This window comes from Pteronotus mesoamericanus, unplaced genomic scaffold, assembly GCF_021234165.1.
Source record: "Pteronotus mesoamericanus isolate MK-2021 breed Mesoamerican mustached bat unplaced genomic scaffold, CSHL_Meso_final contig_1205, whole genome shotgun sequence".
NCBI classification, from domain to species: domain Eukaryota; kingdom Metazoa; phylum Chordata; class Mammalia; order Chiroptera; family Mormoopidae; genus Pteronotus; species Pteronotus mesoamericanus.
The window spans coordinates 1,025,478-1,053,099 of record NW_026555044.1 but is presented as its reverse complement, the minus strand read 5'-3'; the positions used below and the strand labels follow the sequence as shown (position 1 = coordinate 1,053,099).

General features: G+C 48.0%; 1 protein-coding gene across 11 annotated transcripts in view; it reads right to left on the bottom strand.

The window, feature by feature from the left end:
* Nucleotides 1-394: 394 nt before the first annotated feature.
* AKAP13 (A-kinase anchoring protein 13) overlaps nucleotides 395-27,622 on the bottom strand; it is a 219,017-nt gene continuing 191,789 nt past the window's right edge. For 7 of the 11 annotated variants that reach the window (XM_054585240.1, XM_054585265.1, XM_054585270.1 and 4 more), the window contains 19 exons: nucleotides 26,867-26,933; nucleotides 24,742-24,877; nucleotides 23,277-23,389; nucleotides 22,529-22,681; nucleotides 21,673-21,923; nucleotides 20,400-20,525; nucleotides 20,168-20,285; nucleotides 19,251-19,499; nucleotides 16,603-16,679; nucleotides 15,844-16,025; nucleotides 15,633-15,715; nucleotides 12,784-12,978; nucleotides 12,165-12,326; nucleotides 11,674-11,744; nucleotides 11,168-11,212; nucleotides 8,561-8,611; nucleotides 7,382-7,831; nucleotides 5,664-5,997; nucleotides 395-4,861 (listed from right to left, as the gene is read on the bottom strand). In XM_054585240.1, coding sequence (XP_054441215.1) covers nucleotides 4,812-4,861; nucleotides 5,664-5,997; nucleotides 7,382-7,831; nucleotides 8,561-8,611; nucleotides 11,168-11,212; nucleotides 11,674-11,744; nucleotides 12,165-12,326; nucleotides 12,784-12,978; nucleotides 15,633-15,715; nucleotides 15,844-16,025; nucleotides 16,603-16,679; nucleotides 19,251-19,499; nucleotides 20,168-20,285; nucleotides 20,400-20,525; nucleotides 21,673-21,923; nucleotides 22,529-22,681; nucleotides 23,277-23,389; nucleotides 24,742-24,877; nucleotides 26,867-26,933 — 2,913 coding nt within the window. In that variant the 3' untranslated portion in view covers nucleotides 395-4,811. The remainder of the gene's footprint in view (nucleotides 4,862-5,663; nucleotides 5,998-7,381; nucleotides 7,832-8,560; nucleotides 8,612-11,167; nucleotides 11,213-11,673; nucleotides 11,745-12,164; nucleotides 12,327-12,783; nucleotides 12,979-15,632; nucleotides 15,716-15,843; nucleotides 16,026-16,602; nucleotides 16,680-19,250; nucleotides 19,500-20,167; nucleotides 20,286-20,399; nucleotides 20,526-21,672; nucleotides 21,924-22,528; nucleotides 22,682-23,276; nucleotides 23,390-24,741; nucleotides 24,878-26,866; nucleotides 26,934-27,622) is intronic. The other 4 variants (XM_054585253.1, XM_054585295.1, XM_054585250.1 and 1 more) reach the window with 3 other exon arrangements.

Genomic DNA, 27,622 nt, shown 5'->3' with positions numbered 1-27,622 from the left:
TCCTTCCTGAATTAGGTTGTGGCAGTTGCCCTGTGGGGAGTTGGGTGGGGTGATGAAAGTTGGCAAAAAAGGCAATTTAACATTCATCTTTTCACAACGTAGAATCTATGTCAAAGGACCATTTTACTACATTGACTTAACTGGAAAGAGTTCTAACACTTGGCGCCCCTGGGGGTTTTGGGTCCCAGCTGTAAGGAAGAGTGGGAGTCCCCATGGAGACACTTAGTGCTTCAGGATCTCCTCCTGCTTCCTGTCCCCAAATACAGAAAGAGGGTTCATGGGGCGGGGAGGCTCTTGTTTTTGGGGAAGGGGCTACCCCTTTTACCCAGAACCCATAGTATCCTGAGACTCCCTCCAGGAAGCGCACACGGACAGGAACACATCAGCCGCAGTGAACACCTAAAGAACATTTATTTTTTTGGAAGGGCCGAGGGGGACTTTACAAGAGTCTGAAGCCAATAACTAGACAGGAAGATAAATAAAATACAACACCAGTATGTTGTGGTAAAATTCCCAAAAACATTGGAACAAAATCTTTACAGTTTAAAACTGCTTTACTTTATACATAATTACAAATTAATATACAGCATCTTGGTTTTAACCACTTCTTATTTAATAGGATTTAGCACATGGTTTCAAGAGAAATCTCATATGAAAAGTAAGAAATGCTCACATAGCATCTAAAACAATGAACGAAAGCAGAGGTATAAGGTGTACGCAATCACCCTCCTGCACATCCTGGCGTCTCCCCGCGCCACTGACGGGGCGATGAGGTGCACGACACACAGGAAACCACAGGCTGAACCGTGACCACAGGGCGGGTCCCTGTCAGAGTGCTCTCGCTGCCCTTCTGCCAGGCAGCTGCGAAGTCGGGAGTTCAAGCAGGGGGAAGACCTGGGGTGCACAGAGGCCGGGGGGCCGGACCCTCCAGCTCACAGCAGGGAGGCCCCAGCACAGGCCAGCTCAGGCTGGGCATCTGCAGCGGGTCAGCGCGGACTGCGGCAGGAGAGGCCTGAACCACTTGGGTTTGCCCATCTTTAAACCTTAGCGAGATGGAGAAATAATTCAAGGCCTGTCATCTTTTGACAAATTAGTTGAGGAGGACATGGAAAGAAGCCTTTGTTTTGTTTTGTTTTTTCCTTTTATGGCAGCGTTAAAATACTTTTCATTTTAAAACCTGGCCAGCAGGCAGTAGGTTCTAAACTCTGGTTACCTAGGAATGTTACGCTACATTGAAGGAAAAAAGAGGAACCAAACCGAAACAAACTCTTTGTCCCCATCCTTGTCTTGGTGGGTCAGTTACAGCAACAGCGCCAGGCCGAGGCCCGATCGGTCAGCACACCTCTCTCAACCTCTGCCAACCCCTGTACTGCACAGGCGCATTCCTGGGCTCCGCACTGCAAGGGATGGGGTGGCGGGGTGTCTGATGCCCTTTTGTCCCCTCCAGACCATCCTCCTAATGGCCACTGGAGCCCACTCACTAGGACCCTCTCTCTAAACCCCTTCCAGAGCCTGGCTGTCCCCTGGGCACACCTGGCCACCCATCAACACCAAAGTACACAGCCGCTCCAATGTCAATACCAAAATCCTTGGGAAGAACCAACCAGCTACAGAGAAAGAACCTCAGAAACAAAAGGATAAAACAGAAACCACTTCTCTGAACAGAAACTTCTGGATCAAGTTCTGGCCTCTATGATTATGGTTCTACTTTTTATTTCAGGCACAGCCTATTTTATTAACCCCTACACACTATCTCCCCTCCACCCCAAGAAAGGGCCAACAAACCCCAGGGCCCTCACACATTTGCGCTCACTGCTGCTCACACCAGGGGAGGTAACAAAGAGAGCAGACAGTGAAGGGACAACTTCAGTGGCATTACCCTGAGCCTTAAGAGGAAAAAAGGTAAGATTCGTACCTTTTCAAAAAAAGTCTTGATACAGATTTCTTGCCCTCAGATAGCTATTGTGAGGGTAGAGGATGGAATGTTAGCAAAGGTTGAATTATGGCAATTTGCATGTTTTTAACCCTCCACGTTCAAAGAAGAAACCAGTCGACATAGTTGATACAACAATGAAGCCAGCTGCTGATGGCATGTAAAGTGCATGTCACCCAACCAGGATGACAATTACTGAGATGATATAACTGAGAGAAGGCACAACTTTCTTCCAGGAAATTACTAGGTTTTAAAAATCTGAGGACTCTGGGAGGTGTCTTCCTCCATCCCCCCAAAACTTAAACTTGGTTTTTTGGCATTGATTTCTTGAGCTTGATGGAGAAGCACAGCTTTCTCAGGTGGGGGCATCACAGGGAACGGAATCTGAGTCACCCTAGAAGACCACCTCTTGTCACAGGGAAGAAACCCAGACAGGGCTTCTACCTCACTGACCACAGCAGCTCCCAAGGTCAGACGCACAAGCACAGCAGCAAAAGCCCCAAGTTCCATTTCAAAGGGGCGAGATGACAGAGGATGGAGAAATCTGGGTCTGGGGGCCTGAAACTGAAATCAAGCTGCGCAGCCTAGTCCAGAGCTCAGTGTCCACGGCGCTTCTGTGAAGAGCACACATGACAGCCAATCTCTTCGGCACGAAGCCCCTCCTGTTCCCAGCCCAGAGCACAGGTGGTCTGGCCCACATCCACCCAGAGGAGGAGGAACGTGGGTCTTCGTTTGCCGGACCCTTTCTAGCAGAGCGCTTCTCTCTGTGCAACAGGAAGCCACAGGGCTACCTCCAGCAAGTGACAAGGACAGACAACTGAGCTTCACGCAGCTCCTAGGAAAGCCAGGACAGGCATGGCTGTAACCTGGAGCTGTGGGGACTGGTAGAAGGAAGCAAGGTAGCTTTTGCTGTTTAGGGTCTTTGGGTGGAGTGGTGGGGGAGGGGTATATCATGGTTCCAAGAGAAAAATCAGTTTGTTTTTTCCCCCTAAAGTCTATTACTGAAAGGTAAGAAATCTCCTATGACAAAAAAAAGGCAAATGTCCCTCATAGGTGGCAAGCTTCTTAACTCTCAAGCAAGAAGACATCCCTTGATCAAAGACTGAGGTGGGGTGGCAAGGAGGGAAGGCAAGGGACCCCTTCCCCAATCTTAATTTCTTTCTAGCCTTCAAGGCACTTTGACAGACACTGAAGAGTAGGCAGCTGGTCTGCTGTTCCTTCTCCACAGTGGTCAGATAGTTGAAACCGTTGGGATAGTATGTTCACCCTCATCTCTCTCTCTTTCTCTCTCTCTCTCTCTCTCTCACACACACACACAGACACACACAATAAATAAAACAAATCTAACAATTTTAAACCAGACCTCTTTCAAATAAACTGAAAGATAAATATCTCCATCTGCAAGGCCAGCTTGCAATTCATCAACAAGCACCAAGTTACAGATTTTGTTTTTTAAAAAGTATGGTCAAAGACCCAACTCCTAAGGGGTGGAAAGCAGGGATCGAAGGCCACGTGTAAAGCACAGAATTTCCCAGTCTCCCCTCCTGGGAGCCACCAGCGTGGCAGGTGTGTGGGGCCTCAGAGGGAAATGTGACCCACGAACCAACCTGCACCTACCAGCTGATGACAAGCTGACAACACAGATCCAAACACAGAAGGTGAAGGAAAAAGAATATAAAACACAGGCAGCATGTGAGTAATCTCCAAAGGCCAGAGTACAATAACCAACAAACCTTTAGATTTAAAAAAAATTTTTAGGAAATTAAATTTTGCCAAGGCTTCCTGACGCAGAATGAGAACCTTTGCAAGACACCAGGACCGGCTCTTCTCTCGCCTGTACCGGTGGAAACCACTACGTGGGTGCTACCACCTTCACTGATCCTACTTCTTGGCCAGCTGTCCTAGTACAGGGGCAGAGACAAGCTCCCTGAGGGGAAGCAGGTATCCCCTGTTGGTGGCGCGTCCAGGGGGCCGCTGTCTCTCACAGGGAGGGCCAGGCAGGAACAGCTGCTCTTGGGGAGCCACCATGAGGTCTCAAGAATACTGCCAGGAGGCTGTGGCCACTTCTGAGTGGTCAGTGACAACCAAAAAGTGTCACACTGCAGGGGTAACAGTGAGGAGCCCTCTCTACTTCATCTGGACCCGGAATATGTGGGCAAACATCTTGGAAGGCCAGTGCAGAATTTTTTCCAGAACTGACTAATGAAATTGCTAGAGACTGACTGAAATATCAAAACCAAGGTGGTGCAGATCACATCCTTTTGAAACACATCAGGTCTATTCTCACTGGTCTTCACAAATGTCTGTCATCCCTTCTGAAATGAAATGAGGAACACATGTCCACAGGGGTGATCTGGAGGGACGACACTGCCTCGGAGGCCTGGCATGTGAGAGGCCGACCGCCTGTATGCCACCTGCACAGAGCGTCTGCGACAGAAGGTGCACGGTTCTGCTGTGCCCTACGCGTCCGTGCAGACGGCGACCGCATGTGCGTGCACACAGAGTCCACACTGTCCGTTGTCCAATTTTCAGTTGTGTCCCCAAATGAAAGGCAGCCAGCATTCACACCTCATCTGGAAACACTCTTTTAGGAATTCCTAACATGCCCAAAACGATCGCCTGGACTCCTGGGGACACTATTCTCAGGGTAACACCATCACAAGGCCGGTCCCAACCTGGGAGTTGCTGGCAGTTGCCTAGGTGGGTAAGGCCGGCCCTCCTTACCCACCCTGACGCTCAGGACCACTCATTCCTCGGTCCCCGGCCTGGGGCAGTGCAGAGCAGTAGATGCCTGAAGAGCAGGATATCAACGTGAGAGAGCAGGCACACAGGGACGCAGGAAGGCGGGGCTGGTGACGCTGCCAGCAGAGGAATAGGGTCAGCAGAAGATCTCTTCACCCTCTGTGGGCACCTCGGATGCAGGGCCGTCTGGAAACAGGGAAACCGAGAAGGGAAAAGCAAGTCAGAAGAAGCGGGACTCCCTCTTTTCCTCCCTGAACACAAGCCTTCCGGGGCGCACAGACAACGGGCTGGTGGGTCATCTGCTGCCCGCCCATGGGCTCCTGACTGGTTCTGTAAAAGAGGCTGGTGAAGTCCTTCACTCCCCACTGCTCCCTCTCTGCGGAGGCACTGCACTCCCTACTCATAAACAAGCCAGCAAACAAACTTCTCTTTGACCTCATGTGGACGGAGCACGCAATCATTTAGGGGACGGGGAGCAGGGAGATGCCTGGTTTAGTGGTCAGTCCCAAGCTCCATGAGGGCAGGCACACCAGCTACTCTCTGACCTTCAGGCTCCTGGTCTGGCTTGAAGTCAGCCCCGCCTCCTACCAACAGTCCCTTCAAGGAATCCATGGGACCTTGGGAAAGCTCACTAAGTGCAAGTTACTGTTATCAACGACTGGACTAGGTGAACAAAGGCAGGTAGGGAAGACTGAAATTGCTCCCTTTAGGAGGGTTTGCATTCCTTAATCAGATAATAAATGCCTGAAAATGAAGCCCGCCCTCTACTCCGCATGCATGTGCCGCACCGAGGGCGCTCTGAGACACTTGCTGAATTAGTGCCTCAGTTCTTTGTGGCAGGACAAGTGGGTTTGGTGACAAGTAAGGCAGTTTAGTGTTTCTGCACCTGAACAGCCCCTTTTGCTAACCTGTCCCGTGCCAAGAACATCTACTCCCCTCCTCAGAATCCAGGACAAGGCGGGCACAGGGAGACAGGCGTGTGACTCACCGCGGGGCTGGGAGCGGTCTCCTTTGTTCTTCTTCTTTTTCTCCTTCTTGTCCTTCTGTTTTGCCAACCCAAACAAGCGTGTAGAGGAGGAGGCAGGCGCCAGGGTCTGGCTCGGACCCTCTGAGACTTTGCTGGTCTGGCTGGTGGAACTCAGTATGTGAAAAGGCCCCTTATCTTTGTGTGTCCGACAAATGCTGTTCCTTTTGGGGGACACTGAGAGTTCTGAGTCCAACAACCCTGGCTTGGCTATTGAAGGTACAGATGGCAAGGGGGGCTCCTCAGGGGTGGGGAAGAAAGATGGGATCTTCAGCAGCTTGGTGTGTTGATGTGAGACCTGCACATGAACACGAGAAGGGGTTACTGACAGGCTGTGGGGCCCAGGGCCCGCTGGGCGGGCGCTGGCCGGGGCAGCTGGTGGGTTGGCTGGCACGACTCGCCTCCCTGGACTCCAAGGTCCTCGATATGAAAAGATTCCGAACTCCTTCATGCCCTCCCCCAAGCAGTATCTATGAAAGCATTAAAAACATCACCTTTCACACCATTACTATTTTTACTACATGTGCTTAATGTTGGCATCGTAAAAAATTAACAGGACCCTGGGTGAGGCAACTTAAAAAAGACCTCCCACCCTCTGAAGAAACAGGGGAGCTGCTGACTTGAAACCTGATTTACACAGGGATGTAAGTATCTATTTTGGGGCTAAGAGGTTCGAGAGGCCTGTTCAGCTTAGAAGATAGGTAAACCAAAGCTAACGCGAGAGGAAGACAACCAGCCTGCTGCGCGCGGTCTCGGGCCCGTGGGTGCCCTGCCGACTCGCCTGGCGGGGAGGAGCCTGCCCCGTGCCACGAGGGGCAGTGCAGAGCCACTGGCTGCTCCCACCACACAAGCCACAGATGACCTCGGTGGACAGCAAAACTGCCTCTGCTGCAGATGTCAGTTTAATTTTCTTTCATGGTCCCAGGTCAGCCAATCAATCAGATGACAATATGATGTGAGTATCTAGACAGGCAACCTGGGTGCTGAGGCTTTTCATCTGCCATGAATGTCTGTGTCCCCAAACCGCCAGAGTCTCAGGAAAGAAACATGGGAGTCAGCGTGCCACAGAGGGAAAAGCCTCCTCCCCACGGGAGTGGCAGCCACAGAAGCAGCAAGTCTTCACCCGCACCCCCATGGAGAAGTGTCCCCTCACGGAAGAGCAGCTGGCTCCCTCCTGGGGATGGGCTCCGCCCTGTAACTGACGTCCCTGACCCCACCACCTGTCCTTTCTGTAATTCACGTATCAGAGCCGTTTGCTGCCGCCTGGGGCTCATAGGCACTGTGTGGCCCCTGATCAGTGCTGCGTTTCCCCCCATCAGCTGCAGGTTCCTCGCGGGGCGGGACGGGAGGGGGATTCTCGTTTCTCATGTGGCTCAGGGCAGAGAGACTGTCCCCGAAATTGTCTCAGACATGCTGTGGGAGTGAGCGTCAGTCACCCCCTAGTGTCTGTCACCTTCCTGACCAAGTCCTCAGCATTTCCACGGTCCTCATCAACCTCTTGGAGATGAAAAAAACGAGAAAGAGACACACTTCCTCACCTGCCCCTTTTAGTGTTAAAGCTACTCTACAGAAACGGACTCTGCGTCTCAGCTTACTTCCTCCTGGTGCTCTCAGTACACGGAGGGCTCTGCATTGAGTCAGCGAGGGGTACAGCAAACCCCTTCTGCTCTGGGCTCTCTCACCTGACAGGCGTCACGGTCCACCTGCCTCTGGCTGAGCCACTCTGTGTCCCGTTTCAGCTGCTCCTGCTCCCTCTCAAGCTGTTTCTGGGCCGCGCGCAGCCTCTCCAGGTCATACTGGTAGGCGCCCTTCTTCTGCTGGAGCTCCTCCCGGTCCCTCTCCAGGTCCTGCTGCCCCCGCTGCACCTCCTCCTCGCGCTGGGCCAGCCGGGCCTCGCGCTCCTGCAGCGCCCGCTCCCGGGCCTCCCACTCGCGCTCCCGCCTGCGCTTCTCCTCCAGGTGCTGCGCCTGCTGCTTCTGGAGGTTGGCCAGGTCCTGGCGCTGCTTCTCCAGGCTGCGCTGCTTCTCCTGCTCGATGAGCGAGCTGGGACGGGACAAGCTCCGGGTGAGTGCCCTCTCGGCCAGCAGCAGCTTCTGGTCCTCAATGTAGCTGTCCTGCTGCAACACTACGCCCTGCGGGAGACACCAGGGGGAGACAGATGCACCTCTGGCAGGGAAGAGAATGAGTTTCCTGCTTCCCGTCATCCTGACATGGTCCTCTGGGGCACTAGTTATTAGACAGAGTACACTCTGCTGTCATTTTGAAACTGGTCTGGGAAAAACACTCCAGGAGAACCATGGGCAGTTATCAAACAGGAACATCAACGGTGCAGGAACTCGGTGTTTTGTCAGACTTGATCACGTGCTATCTGTGGGCACTGGCATCACCTAGGGTAGGGAGGGGTGTGTTTTGGAGGTGGGAGCACACAGGATGGGATTGGTTAGATCTTGAAGAATGAAAGCGAGCAGAACTAAAAGACGTTCCCGGGAAGTGTAAAGAGCAGCTGTTGGGAGCGGGCCCTGCTACCCAAATACCACAGAGAGAAATGGCACAGGGAAACTCCTAGTCCTACTGAAGCCTCTCTGGAGTGACATAATGGCCCAAGGGCACACTGGCGCCTCTGGGGCATGGCCACCACAGAAATGCTGTCCACCAGCTGTCCATCAGCTCCAGTCTGAGGGCAGATGGCACCCTAAACACTGCGTCCTATGACACTTCTCATCACAAGAGCCCGTCTTCCCTAGACCAAGGGCCCCGATTACCCACAAGCAACCTATGAGCTCAAAATCCAGGCCAACATACCCGCTTTACCGTTTCTGTGGAAAGAAAGAAGCAAAGAGGGAAGCGAGAAGGGCACGTACCTGCAAAGCACTAAGGAGTTCGTGGAGATGGACGATGCTCTGCACGACCTGCTGTGGAAGGGATACAGGGACACATCTTGTCAGTGCCGAGCCTCACACCCACCACCCGTTAGTCACCTGACCAGGTAACCTCCTCACACACAGCAAGGTGCTTGCACGGGAACAAAATATTTTCAAGCTGAAAGCACCGAAGAGAGTAAGGAGGTAGAATTAGCCAAGAAAAACAAAACAAGACCAAAAAAATAACTGTGTGTAGGAGGGACATCAGCACACAGTATTATAAAGAAAGCTCCAATTATTTAAAATGACCAGCACAAAAATGACGTACATACCCATCAAACAGAAGAGAAAGCCCTGAAGCAAATCGTAAGAGTTTAGTATATGATAGAAGGATCATTTCTAAATCAACGGGGAAGAATATTCAATGAAATGTTCTGAGGAAATTGGCTAGATTGTTGTAAAAAATTGAGTTTGAATCCTGGCTCACACTAGAAAAACATTCCAATAGATTAAAATGCCAAGTATTAATAAAAGAACCATAAAAGAGCTATGAGAACACAGGAGAATGTCTTCCTGCCCTTGAAACAGAATGCTTTTCAAAGGCAGAAGCAGTGGAAGAAGCCCCATACAACCTTCAACTTCCACTATGTAAAATGTACAATTAAAAGGCAAAATGGACATGCTGAACAGAAAGTCAAACAAAAAACATCTGATTTAAAGAAGCTCTCATAGATCAATAAGAAATGAATACTCTCATAGGAAAACAGGCCAGGAATGCAAACCGGCAATTTACAAAAGAACAACTACAAATGGCCAACTATATAATGTATTAAAAATGATTAAGCTTTATTGGAAATCAAACAAATGCCAAATAAAGAGATACCACCTGAACATATCACATCAACAAAACGTCAACTGAAAAATGAAAATCCCCGATGCCGGTGAAGGCGATGGCCTGGCGGCCGACGGCAGGGCTGCACTCTGCATACCCGCTCTCGGGAGCAGAGCGCACGCCTAGACAAGGAGCCCTGGCTGCATCACATGAGGAGCAAAGCAGCAGAGAAAGAATCACCACTGGAGAGCGTACACAGGGTACGGTATACGACGTCACCATAGGCCGCTGTGACTGAGCATGTCTGAATAACTGTTCTCGGGAAATGCTTCTAACGTGTGACAGGAGAAAAGTTTCAGGATAGGAAGCCCTAGGGAGCAGTGACACAGGCCATGTACCACTATTTTCACACTATCCGCACTCACACGAACTTAGACACATGTTATGTACAAAAGGCTGGAAAGAGAAGCACTGAACATTTAACCCTAGTTATTTCTCAATGGTGGGATTACAGTTCCCTATTTTAATTTTTTTACATTGTGGGACAGTTTTCAGGTTTTCTACCATGAATATGTACTCTTTTTATAATACTTAAAACACAAAAAAAGTAATTCTCAGGCGTAAGCATATCTAAGAATATTTTTCATCCATCATTTAAGCCTATTCTTCATGAAAGGAGAAGAGAGAGGTCACAGAAGAGCAGCTGACTCCGGCTGGGTTTCTGAGGCATGTAATCCAGGCTGAAATGCCTGGAAAACACTGGTCCTGTACTGTCTTTTTACCTGACTCTTCTCACTAGATACAGAGGCAGAAGTTGCCAAATGGAAAAATCAGCACCGAGCTAAATTTCAAGCAGCAGACCCCAAGAGCAACAGTTTGTTCAAGAACAGGTCTGTCTTATTTAAGGGCAAATACGGAAGAGCCTCCCTTCAGGACACCACAGTGTTTGGGCTTCCATGCCAACAAACAGCAAACAATATCCCTCTGTGTTTCCGAAGAAAAAAAGGAAAGGTTCCATTAGTTTAAAATTTGAAAACAACGCTTCTCATGAATTTAGGGTATAGGTAGAAAGCAAGAAGAAACACACAGAACATCCCCAGAGGCACACCCCCAAAAGGCCACTGTTGTGTGTGGAATTCCAGTCGCTGACACATAGACCCGCCATGCAGAGGAAACACATCTGGGGAGGACAGTAACCTCGAGGACTCTTCCTGAGACAGAAACAGGAAGTCAAGGCCAGGGAAACCAGTGCAGCTGCCTGCAGGATCAGCGGGCCTGAGCTCAAGGAGGGTGGAAAAGACGTGAACCAGAGTCTGACCTCTAACAAGCAGGACACCAAGGCCACTTTTTGAGCAACACACGTTACGTGAAAAGCAGGGCTCAAGGAAGAAAGCTGAACCTGAGTCCCTGTGGGATAAGAAATGACTGCGCAAAGCTCCCCACGAGGTAATTTGCCACAGGAAAGGAGGCTACAAACTGTACTCAGTGGGCTTAGACCGGAGGCACCAACGAGGGGGCTTCCCAGCCAGTGTCCAGAGAAAGCAGGAGGTCTCTCCAGGGCAGAGAAACAGAGCCCATGTCAGCAGGCAATGCTGCGACATGGTGCCCAGGTCACGCCCTGGGCCAGGGGCAGGGCAGGACCCGACAGCCGCATCGTGAAGTGTGCAGAGCGCTGCCAGGAATCGGCCTGTTTATACCAGCAAAACAAAAATGAGCACCCCTAACCTAGCAATTATAATAAAATCATACTCTTCAATAGCTCACAACATCCTTACCTCATTGTTTCTTTTAAGTATAAATGCCAGGTTAGCATTTCCACCCTATAAAACAAAAAACGCGCATTTTAGAAACACAAAGATCCTGAGGCAGGAACCATAGCTAACATGTGTCTAGGATGCACTGTGGTGTCCCACGTTCACCCTGCTCTGCTGCTGCCTCTCGATGCAGCGTGACAGAGACTCGAGGCTGAGCCGACACGCAAGCCTTGTAAAGAGGTCAGGTCCGTTTGGGGATTCAAATAAACCCCTTGGTGAAACTGGTCCTGCCAGGGCCCTGGTCGGGCTGTGGATGTAAACATGAAGCTCTAGGCCAGAGAGGCCACGGGCCAGCAATGTGGGAACTCTTAATTGCACTGTAGGCTTAAAAATGCGTTTTCCTCTTAAGTAGGGAATAAAAGCAGCAGGTCAGGCATCCAAGTGGATGAATTTCAAAGATTGTGAATTCAGAGGGAAGTGCTGAGAAGGTCTCAGATAGTCTTTGAAGGTCCTAAAAAAAAATTTACCTTTTTCAGACCACTGTCCGATTCCGTTCTCCTAAGATCTTGGCCATCATCTCCCTCTTCCTTATCACCTCCTGAACAAAGAAGTAAGTTTTTTATTTTTTTGAGGTTGGGAAACAGATTAGCCAAGAAAAGAATACAAGATACATACTCTAGGGATATGAAATTTTTGAATCCTACAAAAGCCAAAGAACGGGAAGCCAGTTGGTGGCAGCTAAGTGATTATTAATTTTTAATGATGCAGAAAAACCAGAAGCAAAGAGAAAAACAAGTATTATTACTCCTTTGGCTACAGCTTAGCTGAGATCCCAGAACATCATTATTACTCAAAATGAACGTGTCGCTGACAGGGGTTCCTGAATGTTTTAGCAGCTAGATACTTACGGGGATCTCACGAAAACATTTACTGACTGGGGCAGATGAGATGGAGCATTTTTAGTTCCGTGTGATGTCCAGGACTGCCTGTAAAGTCACGTGAGTTCAAAGTCACCCACCTTTTGAAGCGTTCATCTGATGGCTATCGAAGCCTCCAAAGGTCTCTGCTCTCCGGGGCAAGGACACGGGGCCGACGGCGCCTTCCTGCCCAGCAGGGCTGCCCACGGCCTGCCCGAGGGGGCCCCCCAGGCCCCCACTCACCAGGTTCTGAAGGATCTCCACTGAGAAAGGAAACATGAAACTCAATGCGTTAAAGAGCTCAGTTTTCAAAGTTCAATTGTGTGGGAAAGAAGGGGATGCTGGGGGCGGGGCTGTAAATTAAATTTTAGCCATCAGAAAACATAAGCAAGGCTACACTATAGTGATTATGAAGAGGTATTTGGCCATAAAACCAGAAAGAAACATACATGCTTACTGTAAAAGTCCCAATGCCTGTTCTCTCTTGGTGGGAAGGAGGGAGGGAGCTTTGGTGGGGACAGGGCATGCAGAAGGGCTTCGGCCGTGTGGCCACATTTTATTTCCTGACCTGGGTAGCGGCGACAAGATGCTCACTTGGTAACTCACTAAACTGAGGTGTGTGTTTTCTGTATTTGTGCTTTGTTTTACAATAAAAGGTAATAAAAGGTATAAACCACATTGGGAAGTGATGAAGAAGGGGCAACGCTGAACAGAAATTACCCTCATTTATTGCACTTTTCATTAAAGGTCCTCCTTTCAGAGCCTCTTCTGTGTTGGAGCGGAAGAGGGTTCTAGAGCTGTGAGTTGGGGAGCAATCCTCGGGCACGGGGGTGCTGCACTCAGTCATGTCCCGGAAGATCATCTCCTTTTCTTCCAGTAAGAGTAGGATCTGTTGGTCCTTTTGTTGAAGTTGTTCTGCGGGGTGGAGAGAAAAGGTCTGGTGATTTGATAGCTTAGTGTGAGATGACTAAGACACAAGCGCCACCTTGTGGTAATTTATGGGACAGCACAGGAGATACCAGTTTTTTCCCCCCTTTTCATCATGAAGGCTGTACCAAGTTTTCATTCTGTAATTTCTACCTAGTAAACTAGATCCTGGGCCTCTCTGGCAAACATCAGAATTCCTGACACCACACGCTGCACTTTGGTTTCTACTCCCCTCCTCCCTGCTGGCTTTTCAACCCCTACTTCGCTGGCTGCTGCCTATGACTACACCCCCTCTTCCCAAGGCTACCCCTCCTCACTGAATCTAAGGTCTGTCATGTCCCCCTTTCGAGCACAGATGACTCCTCCCTCCTCTTTAAACTGTCTCCCTCCCTCCTTTGAGGACATCTTTGGTCCCCTTCCTAAAATCCTCTCTCAGGCCGAGAACTGTTTTCTGCAATGGGACCTCTGGGGTCCCCTTGGCTCCATCCAGGCCGCTGTCTATCCCCAACCCACTTTCCTTTCGGAGATCTCACTCCCATGACTTCAATTACTTCACAGATGCTGACAACCCATAAAAAGCGTCCCAAATCCTACCCTCTTTTTCAGATTTTTATTTATTTATTTTTGGAGAGAGGGGAAGGAAGGGAGAGAGGGAAAAAAACATGCATGTATGAGCGATACAGTTGCCTCTCGCACGCCCCCAGCAGGGACCTGGCCTGCAACCCAGGCACTTGCCCTGACCGGGAATTGAACCTACAGCCTTTTGGTTCGCAGGCTGGTGCTCAATCCACTGAGCCACACCTGCCAGGGCTAAATCCTACCCTCTTTCTTGAGCACCAGACCAATGCCTCCCACTGTCAAGTGGCGGTCTCTATTTAGAAGCCTTGCTGTCAGCATGTCAGAAACCTCGTCTCCCTCTTGCCATCCCACATCCTCCCTTTGGCCTGTGACCTCTTCCTCAGTCAATGACACCTTCGCCCTCTAGCGTACGTGCACCGGAGGCCTGGGGCAGATTTCACCGGCTCACTCTGCCATGGTCACACTCTGCCATGGTCACACAGGCTCCTTACTGCTACCCCCTCCAGGCCATTGCTCACTGAACTTTCCCCCAGCCTCCCTAGCAGCCTTTCCTCTCCCACAGGTTCCCCAACTCCCTCCAGCAAGTCTCTCAACTGGCTTCAATATTAATGGAAAAACTTAAGTTCAAATTTTGCTAAAAACATGGTATTTGTTCCCTTGTTGACTTTCAAGACCTGGTGCTTTAATCTCCCAACCCTTAGCCTTGACCCTCCGGACAGACCTAACCCATCACTCCTTGGGGACATCGGAAGGCCTTTTGCACAGCCCTCTGGCCTAGCAGCACACTTGGTGGCCTGTCATTCAGGTGCGCCTCCCTTGCTAGCGTGTGAGCTTCCCAACAAAGGGCCTCTGTTTTGGGGATCTCTGCATCCCAACCACCTAGCGTGTGCCTTGCCAGATGCTTCTTACATGTTAAAAGCAGCAGCTACCCCTGTCATCCTAATGACAGGCCAACAGGCCATCACGTGTTCTACATGCTGAATCTTTCCATGTTCCTTACAGAATCTGGGTGGCAATATTATAAAGTAGCATGATTTACTGGGTGTAACGTGTGAGAAATACTCCAGTGATCAAATGTCCAAGGCTCTCAAAAGGATTATAGGGAAGCAGAAAATAATTTTGGGGGGGTGGGGTCGAGGGGACAGAAAAAATTTAAGTGTATATGAGAAACTATTCAGAGGAATTTGTCGTGAGACACGTAATTTTGAGAGGGTGGGAGACAAACAATAGTGTTTAATTTATACTCAACAGTTACCTCTAGCTGTTCTGAATGCTGGCTCAGACCTCAGTCTGTGCATCCCCCACCCCGCCCAAAACAGAATGTTCTCACTGTGTCCGGCTTGAAGGACTAACCAAACTCCCTGGGTGCTTACATTTATTTGACTCTATCCACAGCCTAGGGGTTACTTCAGAACATTAAATAAGCACCAGCAAAGAGACGGTGCTAGACTCTTCTGTCTAGAAATAGGGAGCAAAATCCTGCCTCTGCCATAAACAGTGGACGGGCCCCGGCCTGCTCGGCCTTCGTGGGCCTCTCTGCCTTCTCATCTGCACAGTGGCCACGCGAGTCCAAGTCTGGCAGGATGCTGACAAGGCTACACAAAACAGTAGGGGCTTAATGAACAGGGGTCAAATATAGCAGGCACACTCTCCCCAAACCACCTCCTAACTTATTTGTGAGTGTATGGCACCGTTAGCCCAGGTCACTAATATAAAGGCAGATTAACTGGAAGATTCTTCTCCTCAAGTACCTTTCCTTTCTGTTTTAATTTTACATGCGACCACATCTTTTGAAAATTCCTCTGTGACAAGGGGTCCAAGAACACTGATACTAAGACAAGAGAATCAATATTCCCTTGATCTAGGGTTCGACACCTTCTTACAGCTGTTCGGGGTCCGGACGTTTTGGCTCAGATATGGTTTCTCCTTTGTTAAAAGCTACCCATCTCGCCGTTCTCGGGGGCCTGCCGGCAACTCCGGGGCCCAGGCCCCGGGAGCAACCGCAGTCTCACAACTGCAGACACGCCACACACGGGAGTCTCAGGCCCCTTCCACAGCCGTACCTTTTAATTCCCGCGCTTTGGTGTCCAACATTTTCTTTTCTTCCTCACTCTCACTAGGAATTCCTTCATCTTCATCTCTGTTCCTAATACAACCAAAACACAACAAAAAATTCCTAAGACATCCATTACTCCGGGGACTGCCCAGTCTAGTTTGAAGTCACGGAGGCGCGGGGAGGACGGGCTGGGCCGGGCCGGGCCGTGGGGGGCTTACAGGGCGTTGATGGTGTCCTGAATGATCTGAATCCAGCTGTTCCGCTCCTCTTTGGAGCTGGCATGGACCTCCACCATCTCCGGGTCTTTCATCCCCATGCTGATCAGGAACAAGCCTTTCTCCTCATGTGCTACTTCCCTTACAATCAGCTTCTTTAAAGAGATCACTGTGGATTTCTGGTCCTGGAAGAGGGGGAGAGGCAGATGTAAGACGTGTACACAGCATTCTAACTTGGAAGGATAACTTCAACCTCAGGTAGACCAGATGCCTTTTAAAAGCACGTGGTTTAACAAACAGCAGCAGAGTGGGATAATGAGAAAGATCTCATTATTTCACTTATATTTCATCCAACAGAAAAAGAGTTCTGCAAAGGAAATGACAACTTATGGCCATAAAGGCCCTAGTCATGTGTTCTACATGATGAATCTTTCCATGTTCCTTACAGAATCTGGGTGGCAATATTATAAAATAGCATGATTTACGGGGTGTAACATGTGAGAAATACTCCAGTGATCAAATGTCCAAGGCTCTCAAAAGGATTACGGGGAAACAGAAAATAATTTTGGGGGGGTGGGGTCGAGCGGACAGAAAAAATTTAAGAGTATATAAGAAACTATTCAGAGGAATTTGTTGTGAGCCACGTAATTTTGAGAGGGTGGGAGACAAACAATAGCGTTTAATTTATACTCAACAGTTACCTCTAGCTGTTCTGAATGCTATTATTAATTACAAACAGAAATGCCTAGCAGTTCAGCTTACCAATGACGCAAAGATGTATTTCTGGTCTTTTTCTTGAAGGAAAACTAGGATGTCAGTCAGCAGAACCGCTTGCACCTCTGTCCAGTCAGGGCAGGAAAGAAAGAACAGCGACTAGTTAACAGCTGAGTATCACCAGAGCGCTTTTATCAGTAATTCAGAGCAAATCGGGGTCAGAGATGACCCTCCTCCATGGCAACCGTTTTACACCTGGGCACGATCCGCTCATTAAGAGTTTTGCAGGCACTTTAAAATGGGACTTTTATCACCAATGCCTTGTCTTGGAAAAGCAGAAGCATTTAGCTCTGGGCAGATACATCCCCTAAGGCAAGGTTGCTAGCATCAACTACTCTTAAGAATACAAGCGAAGAGCAGGACTTTTACGGATGTTATACGGCAACACAATCCACAAAATACTTCGGTCACAGACTTCTCATCTTCTGACTGCAGTGATGGGAAAGGCGTGGGGTAGCAGACAGGAAAGCTGCCAAAAGGTGATGCAGAAAAACGTCTAAGTCTAACGAGAGGTAGACTTTCCTTCACACGCCCCAGAGAAGAGAAGGGCTGCACACCGCACTGACTTCACTGGCACGTGCAACAGTGACTTCTGATCGAGTCAACCTCAGCCCCTCTGTGCCCCGGAAACAGCCTCCCCTGCTTCTCACTTGAAATAAAAGACAACTCAAAGGAACACCTCTAGTTGGATCTAGGAATCCAAAGGATGCCACGAACTCTTGCTCTAATTCTCTACGAACACAGTGACATCTCTGGAGCCGAGCCAGCTACCGAGCTCTAGGAGGCTGGCCCCTCTGGAAAGGGGAGTCTGCGGTTCCCTGGGGAACGAATGGCACCGACACGCGCAATGCCCTGGGGCGGTCAGGCCCTCCTGCCTCTCCTCCCGCTTCTGCCACAACTGGAAGCCCCGCTCAGTATAACTCACTGCAAAGCCCTGAAGAAAGCAGAAGCAAAGAGGTCTGATTTCTAGGCAGATCAAGTTGTTCAGCCTAGATGAGTAATTTTCCATGCACTACCGTTAGTTCCATTAGGTCTGTTTTTTTTTTTAAGCTGACTTTTAAGTAATTCAGGTGCCTGCCAAAAAAAAAAAAAAAAAAAGAGTTCTAAAACACAAGCTTCACCCTCACTGGATCTTGAAGTTTATATGATCGGTGTCAGGGGATCAGAGAAAACCCCATCCCTTCAAAGGGCACCCCACGCAGTACTGGCTGTTCTTGGCACGAGTTCACTTGGGGTGAGAATGACTCAACACCAACTCCTATCTCCGTTGGCGGCCTTTCAGGTCCAAAACCTATCGTTTCGCCATGGACTTGACCACAACTTTATTCCAACAGCTGGAATCTATTAGTTTTTATTTCGGGAATGGATAAATAAACTACTTTGTAAAGGAAGGAGAACAAAGAGCTAGCTCTGGGCAGCGGCAGCTCTGGAAAAGTCAGCTCCTTGGAGGGCAGGGCAGGGCAGGGCAGGTGTGTCCAGACCACAGGCCTGCCTCAGACAGTCGCAGGGGGGCCGCGGGACAGTGCCCTGGGCCAGGTTCCGAGAATATCACCTAGATCCCTGCCGGAGAGCAGCCTCTGCATTCTGTTCCCTGCCTGTGTGTGTGACTGGGCGGGGAGGGGGCCAGGGCGGTGCGGGGGGGCACACACGGTGTGGCAGTAGGTCTGGCTTCATTCACCTTTGACCCCGTCTGACTGCCTGGGGCTGCTTCACTGTGTGGTCTAAGCTTGGTGAGACTTTAGTTAAGGACCCTGGGGTCCTCTCTGACAGCGGCGCCTATAACATCACTTGCACCTCACAGATGACAGAGGCACGCATTCCATCAACCTCAGCTTTATGTCGGTGGGGCTGGCAGCATCGGGCTCGCCTGCTTCCTATGCGCAGTGACCAAGGCCAGGGAGGAAGGTGGGGACACTCCAGGCTGCTGGGGAAGTTGGGGCTGCCTCACAGGCCCAGAGAGTGCAGGTTTGATGACAATTATTTTTTAAAAAAATCAAATGTACAGATGAATTCACAGACCTCAAACTTCCTTAACTTGATGTAACCGATCATTTGAAAACTAAAAATTGAAACCAAATTAAAAGCAAATGTGTTCTATGATCTTTTTCCCTTAAAGATAAAAGGAATGAATACCATAAAGTTTAATAAATTTAACTGATGAGTTAATAACCACATTTCTCTAAGGTCTGAGGAGCTGAAAATCCCTCTAACATTTCTTTAGAACAAGTGATGCCCACTTTCTAAAGTCACAGACTGTGAGCTGGCTGATGGCGCCAATGTTCTGCCAGACCCCAATCCCAAATCTGCTGCCCTTTTCTTGGAAGACAGCACGCCTTCCTTACCACTGGTGTTTTTGTGTTAATCTTACCCCTTGTTTTGTTTCTGAAAATAGTCTTTTCCATTTTACCTGACTATATTTCCTTGTAAACTTGCTGTATTTTATGATTTTATAAGCCCTCTTAAACCAGTCCTTTTTGATACAAAAATAAGAACAATTAAATGATGGTTGTTCCTGTGTGATGTTTGGATATGTGCTCCCCAGGAAAAATCTGGTGGTGTGTTGCCAACAAAAACACCTGGATTTTGCCTGCTGCCCTCTGGCACCCGCTCAGAGTCAGAGCAGGCATGAGCCTTACCTTTCAACCTTCCCGCGGCGTTCTTCAGAAACACACTTCCATCCCGCACCAACTTCTTGCGCTTCAAATCCTCCTTGGCAAACATCTGACCACTCTTCATCCTCATGATCGACTTGCTGTCTGTCTTTGTATAGATCTCATTCAGACGTACTTTCTTTTCATAACTTGCCACTTTGCTGTCTACAGCTCCAATCACATCCTTCACCAGGCTCAAGGACTGAGCCAGGTCTTCCTGCTCCACTTCATTGTCTTAGAAGGAAAGAATAGTTCTGTTTTTCATGGAGCCTTTCAGACGTGAGTAGAAGGAGGGGGATCCTACCCTCTTCCTCCAAATCCTCGCCCTCCCTCTGTGGGCATAAGCTATCAGAGCAAGGCCAACATACCGAGGGCATGTCCCTATCCCTCCCCTCAGGCATAAGTTTAATTCTAAATGAAGTTAGATATTTTAGGTGATATAGAAAATCTGCAAGCACATGCTATGTCCTCAAGTAGAAGAAGCCAAACATTTTTCAGGAAGAAGAAGAACAATAAGTTTCTTATTTGTCTTTGTTTTACCTAATCTTTAAATGTAACTGACTATGAGCAGTACTGACCAAAAGAGAAGCTGGCAAGTACCAAATAAGAAAGAAAAACAGCAGCAATTCTAGCACTTACGGGGAAAATTGGTGGGAATTATCTCTCAGTCTAGTGACAAGGGAGAAATTATTCAGGTCCCTGAACTCTTGATGGGATCAATACGTGGTTCTTTCCCTTCTTGCTATCATCCACCCTGAGTCTGCTGACATAATATTTTAAGTTTTCATTCAAAACAATAGTTTCTAGATAAAACCCAGGGTCTCTCTCCTAGACCCAGTAGAGCAGGAAAGCGTTCCTCCACAGGGCCTCCGGCGCACGGGGCGGAACGAGGGGAGGCTCACCTTTGGTGCACTGCAGAATTCTTTGGAATAAAACGGGGTACTTGGTGATCCGCTGGGTTACCAGCAGTATGCACTCTGGGATTCCGAGCCTCCTCACGACTGAACTGCTCATCTTCTTCTGCAAGGGAGTAAACGGACGGTCAGGAGCTACCCGGGGACGAAGGCTCTACCGAGACGGACAGTATATGACACTCTGGACAATGACGGGGACGGTCATGCTTCACATCGGTACCTTTACGAAGGCCTGGAAACGCTTGTCCTTCGTATACAGGTCTTTGAAGTAGTTCACAGACTGGTTGTGCTGCCCACAAAACTTGCCGTATGTCTTCTTTAAGCGCTCTGCGTTCTCGCCTGAAAACTGCAGAGAAAAGAGAACAGAAGTTAGGCCTTAACTCAGGAGCTGAACTTGCAGGACCACTTTGTGCAAGGCTGCCAGTCCATCTGTGAAGGCCAAGAGCGCCTCCTCATAAACTGCTCCAAAAGATGAGAATGGCGCAGCCACTTTGAAAAAACAGTGTGGCGGTTCCTCACAAAGTTAACGAACCAAGTAATTTTGCTCCTAGACATAAAACCATACGTCCACACGAAAACTCATACAAATGCTCGTTACTCATTATTCATAATAGCCCCAAAGTGGAAATAACCCAAATGTCCATCAAAGGATACATGGATAAATAAAATGTGGTGTATGTGTGTGTGCGCATGCGTGCGTGCGTGCGTGCGTGCGTGTGTGTGTGTATGACGGAACAGTACTCAGACACAAAAGGAAAAGAAACACTGATTTCATACATAGCACAATACTGATGAACCTTGAAAGCATTATTGGAAATAAAAAAATCAGTACCCACCACAAACCACCACATATTGTTTTATTTTATTTCTATAAAATGTCCAGAATAGGCACATTCACAGAGACAGAAAGCAGATTAGCGGTTGCCTAGGGCTGCGGACAGCTGTTGGTGGCGGGGTCATAAAAACGTCTCAGGGCTGTCTGTGGCAATGGTTGCACAATTCTGTGAATATGTTAAAAACCACTGGACTATGCCTTCAAAGGGTGGATTATAGGGCATCTGAATTATATTTCAATAAAGCTGTTATATATATTTTTTAAAACAATGGATACAAAAATCTAAGTACCATGTACATAAGAAATGCAAAATGGTGTTCTGTGTCATAATCATAGTAAGGAAACGAGGAAACTCACTAGAAGGTTTTCATGAGTTAGTGTTAAAAATTTCATCTTAGTAAGTCAGACACTACAATAGCCACCATTACACGTATATACAGCATCTACCATATATGCTAGGAAATGTATATATACATTCCATACATATGAAATATTGCATTGGGAGAGAAAGGCTACTGTCCTCATTGACAGAAAAGGAAACTGAGGCTTGGAGAGAGAGAAACATCATGGCTACGTGCGGAAAGGTAATAAATGTCCGAGCTGAGAATGTGAACGCGTGGTTTCTGAATCCCAAAGCATCCCTCCGCCCCATGCTCACCTGATTCACAAGCACATCTCCTATCCTCTTGATAAGAAAGTTCTTTTCGCTTTTATCCACCAGGGATTCCTTCTTCCGCTCCAGGATTCTCTGAAAGAACTGGCTGTGGATACTGATCAGCTCATCCAAACATGGGAACAGCTTTTCCACCATCTGCTGCTCAAAGAGCAGGTCCGTCATCATCCCCCGGCTGTACACGTCGCTCATGATCTTGAGCGTGCGGACGTGGTGCAGCTCTGTCTGCATCAGCTCTGGCGGCGGGACAAAGCTCAACGGTCAGGAAGACTCTGCTACAAGGACTCTCCTCCCAAGACCACCTGCTGCTATGAAGAGCCCCATGAGCCGTATGGCTTATTAAAGCCCGACTGAGACTTTAAAACTGGGTCAATAGCTGTCTTCCCCCTCAAGTGTTTTTATCTTCTTCCTCCATTTTTCATGTGGCCAACGATAGCAATACTAGATTCCATCACTCTCCAGTGGTTTCCAAGAATGGTCTTCACTGGAATTGAAACCTTTCACAATTTACTGGGTTCCTGTTTCCTAGAAGTGACTGTTTAGTGTCTAGTTCCTACTGTAGTGGAAGAATTAAGCTGTCACAGGAAATTTCTTTTTAGGCCTTTTGCATAAATAAGCACTCATATTAAATAAAATGTTCAATAAAATTAAGAAAAATTATTTTAAATAGGGGGGGGGAAAGGATAGAAATGAGATCATGTCTCTATACCTCAAAGTTTTAAAAGAAAATCTTTGAGATACTACACACTTGAAAATTGACTTGCTATAGCCCAATAAATCACCCGATGAAAAATTCTGGACGATGCAATCAAATGTTAGCAGAGCAAAGGAAGACTCTCACCATAGATCACTTCTTGACGCTTGACCACGTCTTTCTTTTGCTGTTTCAGAAACTTGCTGTCTACTACCCGACTCCAGGACTCTGCTTCCAGCTGTTTTGATTCAATCTCAAAGTCTCCCATTAGCTGTCCTTCATTCATATCTGTACCTACTCCTCAAAATAGCAGAAAAACCAATATCAGGACCTTGGTCTGTGACCTCTTAAAAAAGCCTATGCTGGACTTTCCTTGGTGCGATGAGTTTTTAAGACACAAACACTGTCGTTAATTGGGGGATATTCACAGCAGCATATTCCAGTATAAGAAAAGAATCATTTCCTGTTCAGGAGTGACATACTCTACATTCAAGGCTTTGGCTGGGAGTGATCAACATCACACAAGTGAAATGCGATTAAGACGTGATCCCTATCTGAAGCAGGGACTGGAAGGGACCTGGGAACTTTACTTTTTTAAGAGAGCAGGATTACAACTGTGCCAGGAGAGCTGGAACTGAAATTCTACGGGGAAAAAGCATTCGTACTAGCGTGCAACCATATTAAAAGCAACACCACCCTTCAATGGACAACCATCTAACAACTGGGTAGGTCTGATTGCCAATTTATTATAAAGCAATTGATGCTTTTCAGAAAATTTAGAGAATCTTCACAGGAGTAGGGAAGAGGCGGGCGCTAATATTGCATCAACATTTGTATTCTAGGTAATGGAATAACACGATCTCTACAGAAAATAGGGGCCATAACTTCCTCTTACCCTCATCAGTAAGTGATTCTGTCGACTCATTGACCTTGACAATTTTATTTAGCGAGTCTGTGGAATGAGACAGGAATTTCCAGGTGTTCGATATGTTCTCATCATTGCCAACTCTGGGGACAAAGAGAAGCACGTCAAATACATTCTGAGGAGTCCTGGTTTGACAGCTGGCTAGAGGTACTGTCATGAGTGCGACAAATTACTTAGGTCAAGAACCCAGCAATGAGAACTAATAATGAAGTTTAAGGGCACTTAGCATCACTGCAAACTTGAACTTTTCAGACCCTGGATTTTTTTAAATGATAGGTAGGAAGGAGAACAGTCTCACCCCTAAACTGTATATACATTACAGAGGAAATTTTTCCATTTGAACCTCACTGTCTAATTGCTGCATCTCTCCTCCTGTTCTTTCAGTAACTACAGAATGAATATTCTTTTAATTTAAAAAATTTTGTTAAATTTATTGGGGTGATGTTAACCAATTTATTTACTCTCTTGCCCCAACTCACCAGCTGGCAGAGTAAGTACCCAGTAAATGTTTGTGATAGGACATAAAAGCAATCCACAGTCATTTAAAACTTTACATTTTATTTAAAGACCAACTTTAAAAAGTCATGATGGAAACAAATATCGGTAACTACTTTGAAAAGAAGGCCTCTGGATAATGATAATACAAAGACAAAAAATAAAATACCTGAAACCTTTTTTTTTGGAGGAGGAGGAAATGTCAGCCCACACGGAGGCTTTAGAAAATACACACAAAAGAAGGCTTATACCCTCGAGGTGAGAATTCTCCCCCAGCCAAAGGCAAGGGAGACGTCAGAGGTGTTTGGAGGCCTGAACTTCGTGGGAAGTCAAGCATCTTACCCCAAACGGCCAGTGACACCAGAATCATCCCTGTGCTACCATGTGACAGCTGAGGCCTCCACAGTCAGGAGTCACAGCAACTTCCGCAGGGATCACAAAAGGAACCCCGCGCCACCGCGTGGGTGGGAACCTGACCCTAACAACTGGCCCACCAGTCATTCCGAAACCAACTTAGGTGGCAAGAGGCAAGGATGGACAAATTAAAGTAGAAACAGACCAGGTTCATCCGACCAACAGAAAAATGTGAGGCCTAAAATATAAGTGGTTGCAACTAACAATTCAGAATTAAATCATCTCTCCCCGTACTACTTCCTATTTTGATTTGGGTATCACCCTTTTAGAATGCAAGGTCTTCAGAAGTGGCCAATCGGGGACAGAAGCGTAGGACAACCTAGCACGACAATGGTGTTGAAAGGGGACCCTCGTCACAAACGGCCGCCATGAATGTAATCTTCACGCTCATCCGACTCGCTCAGTTGTGCACCAACATTATCTTACACACTTTTTTAATTAGAGAAGCGTATTTTCATTAAATGATGTAAGTATTATGCTCTTGTCGCCTAGACGTCGGTTGTGCTACCTTTCACCGCCCACTTACCCAGCAATGTTCTGTATGGAGACGCTTTTGGAGAGTGACACACACTGCTGCGACCGCCTGTTAGAAAACATGGGGGCGGCCACGGTTTCATCGGCCAGGAGCACTGCGGACCGAGGGCGCTCCTTGGGTTGCGCGGCTGTAAAGGAAGAGGAGGCACCGATGAGGCACTGCCGATCCATGCCCACGAGTCCTGATTCATCTGACAAAAGCCAGGGAGACTCAAACTGCTGTAGAACAGATGTGCCCTGGGAGTGTAAACAGGTCCAAAAACTCTAGGGAAGACAACTTGGCAACATCTGTTAGAACTGTAAATGCCTATACACTTTGATCCAGTAATTCCATTTCAGAGTACAGTTACTCCATACACACACACACACACACACACACACACACACACACACACATATATACATATATATTTGTGTCTGAATTGATACATGTTCAAAGTTATTCAACACAACATTGTTGGTAAAAGCAAAAGATTGGAAATGATGACACAAATGAGTATCAAAAGCAGATTAATAAATTATGGTACACTATGCAATGGAATAGTATGTAGTTTTAAAAAATTAAGACACCCTCCATGAATTGACACAGATCTTGAAGACAATATATGGGGGCGGGGGTGTATAAATCAAGGTGTAGAATAAAATGCACAACAGACTATCATTTTTTAAAAGAAAAATTAATAATTCAATATTAATAATTTAACATCGAATTTTAATAAAGAAACCTGAAGAAGATAAATATTAAATGAAAAAGAGTGATTACCTGTAGGGTGGGATGGAAATTAGTCAACAAGAATGAAGAATTGTGTGAAAATGTTATATATGTCAACATTTTAACTAATTCAAAATAAAATGAGATGGAAAGACCTGTAGGATAAAAGGGACCGCAGAGATAGCTGAGGCTGGTGCCCCTCGGAGGCACGTGCCGGGGACGGCCAAGGTACTTGTGGGAGAGGCCCTGTCCCAGCCCACTCTTCCTTTGGGGGTGGGGCCAGGGAGCCTAGCACTGTACAAGCTCCCCATGTGGTTCTCCTGCACACTGTTTGAGAACACAGATTTAGAGCAATTCTTTTAATTTACACATGAGGAAAAAGCAACGTTTGGTTAACGTCACATAGCTCCTTTGTCCTCAAATTGCATATTTCTCCTAAACGCGGCCAAAGAGGAACCTGGAGCTCTAGTTTTACGCTAGCGTGGCCACACTGGCATTCGGGGAGGAAATCACTTTGGTAAGCAAGCTCCAGCCCCAGACATGAACTGCATTATCGGTCCGCCCCCAGGAGCTGAAGGAAATAGACTGCGGTGGCTGTTATGACTTCAGAGTATATCAGGATGTTTTTGACTTAATAAAACTCTATAAAACCATTAATTTCCAATTCAAATTCTATTTAGAAGGTGACACAATAAAACAAAAGAAACATGCTACACCGCAACACGACCAGACCCTTTCTGCAGGAAGCACACAAGGAGGATGAGAGGGGGCCTGGTCCCCACGAGACGAGGACAGTGAACAAGAGCATGCTCCAGGCTGCGAGCGCCGCGAGCACACCCGCAGGGCGTCGGGGCTCAGTGGGCAGATCAGAGCTGATGGAGGAAGGGACACCGGTTCTTGAGCGAAGGCAAGGATGTGGGGAGGCCCCAGGGAAAGGACGCTGTGCCAGGGGAACTGTGCGGATGAAGGCGGAATTCACACGCAGTAGCAGAGCACTAAGGTGAGGGGGGTGAGCACAGGAGGAAGCGAGTAGGATGAGCACAAGGGATCGGGGAAAGGTTGGAGAAGCAGAATGAGGCTTGACAGGTAAGATCTCATTTGGTTCATTCAACTGTGAGGCACTAAAAGCAAGATAACTGTCAACGCACTGAAGGGGAATTTCAAGGTGTGCAGGGGCCACCTGCATAAACACGCAGGACCATGGTGCTGTCTCTTAACCAAATACACACAGTAACTAGAAACCTTCCCAGTTTAGTGGTAGAAGGTTAAGCTTTTGTCAAAAAGCCTGCAGCCTCCTATAACGTAACACAAAATAGGTATTCAAATCTCGATGAGTAACAAGTGAACATGACATGTCTTGAACCAGAGTGAAACAGAATTATGAGAGGCGCACTGAGCAACTTACGCTTGTTCCTCATAATGACTGTGGGCAGCGATGATGTGTCCTGTGCCTGGAGGCTCCCCTTGGGCTGCTAGGAGAAACGGAAACGAACAGGTGAAGGCTACATCTACGATTTCTCTTCCGCCAAGTTTCAAGGAGCCTGGAGGAGAAAGGAGCCAGGTGCTCCCACCTTCCCGCTCCGTCCCTTGCCAGTGGTTCTCGGCATCCTCCATCCCAGCCGCGGTCACCCACTGCCCAGCCTCTGAACCTGCCACGCACACCGGCGCCACCCACGCTGCGTTTTTCTGCCTGGATTCACCTCACCCTCCCAGGTCTGACAGCCTTCAGGCTCGCGACCACTTATCCGGGCACCGCCTCTGTGGCAAAGCCACCCTACTCTCTTCTTCTCACCCAAGTCAGTGCCTGGCACCCCCTTAGAATCCTGTGCACCCCTCTGCTTAGTGTCTCCTCATCTGTGGTCATCGTCTGCCTGCGCACCTTCGCCACTAGCACGCTGGTCCCCGAGCACCCGCACCTGTGCCTTTTGCAATCGCTTTCTCCAAGACTAGCATGTATAAGGTGCTAAGTAATTCTTAGGTGAGGTGCTGTTTTTGTGAAGACTTTTGTGGTAGCATGTAACGGGCTCACTTGGAGTGAGAAATTACAGATTGGAGCAGCTAGTCTGAGAGAACTCGTTAGTGGAAAACAGTTCACTTCCACTTTAAAATGGAACTCCCCCTTTTAGGTTACACTCTCTTAAATGGGAGATACTGGATCTCA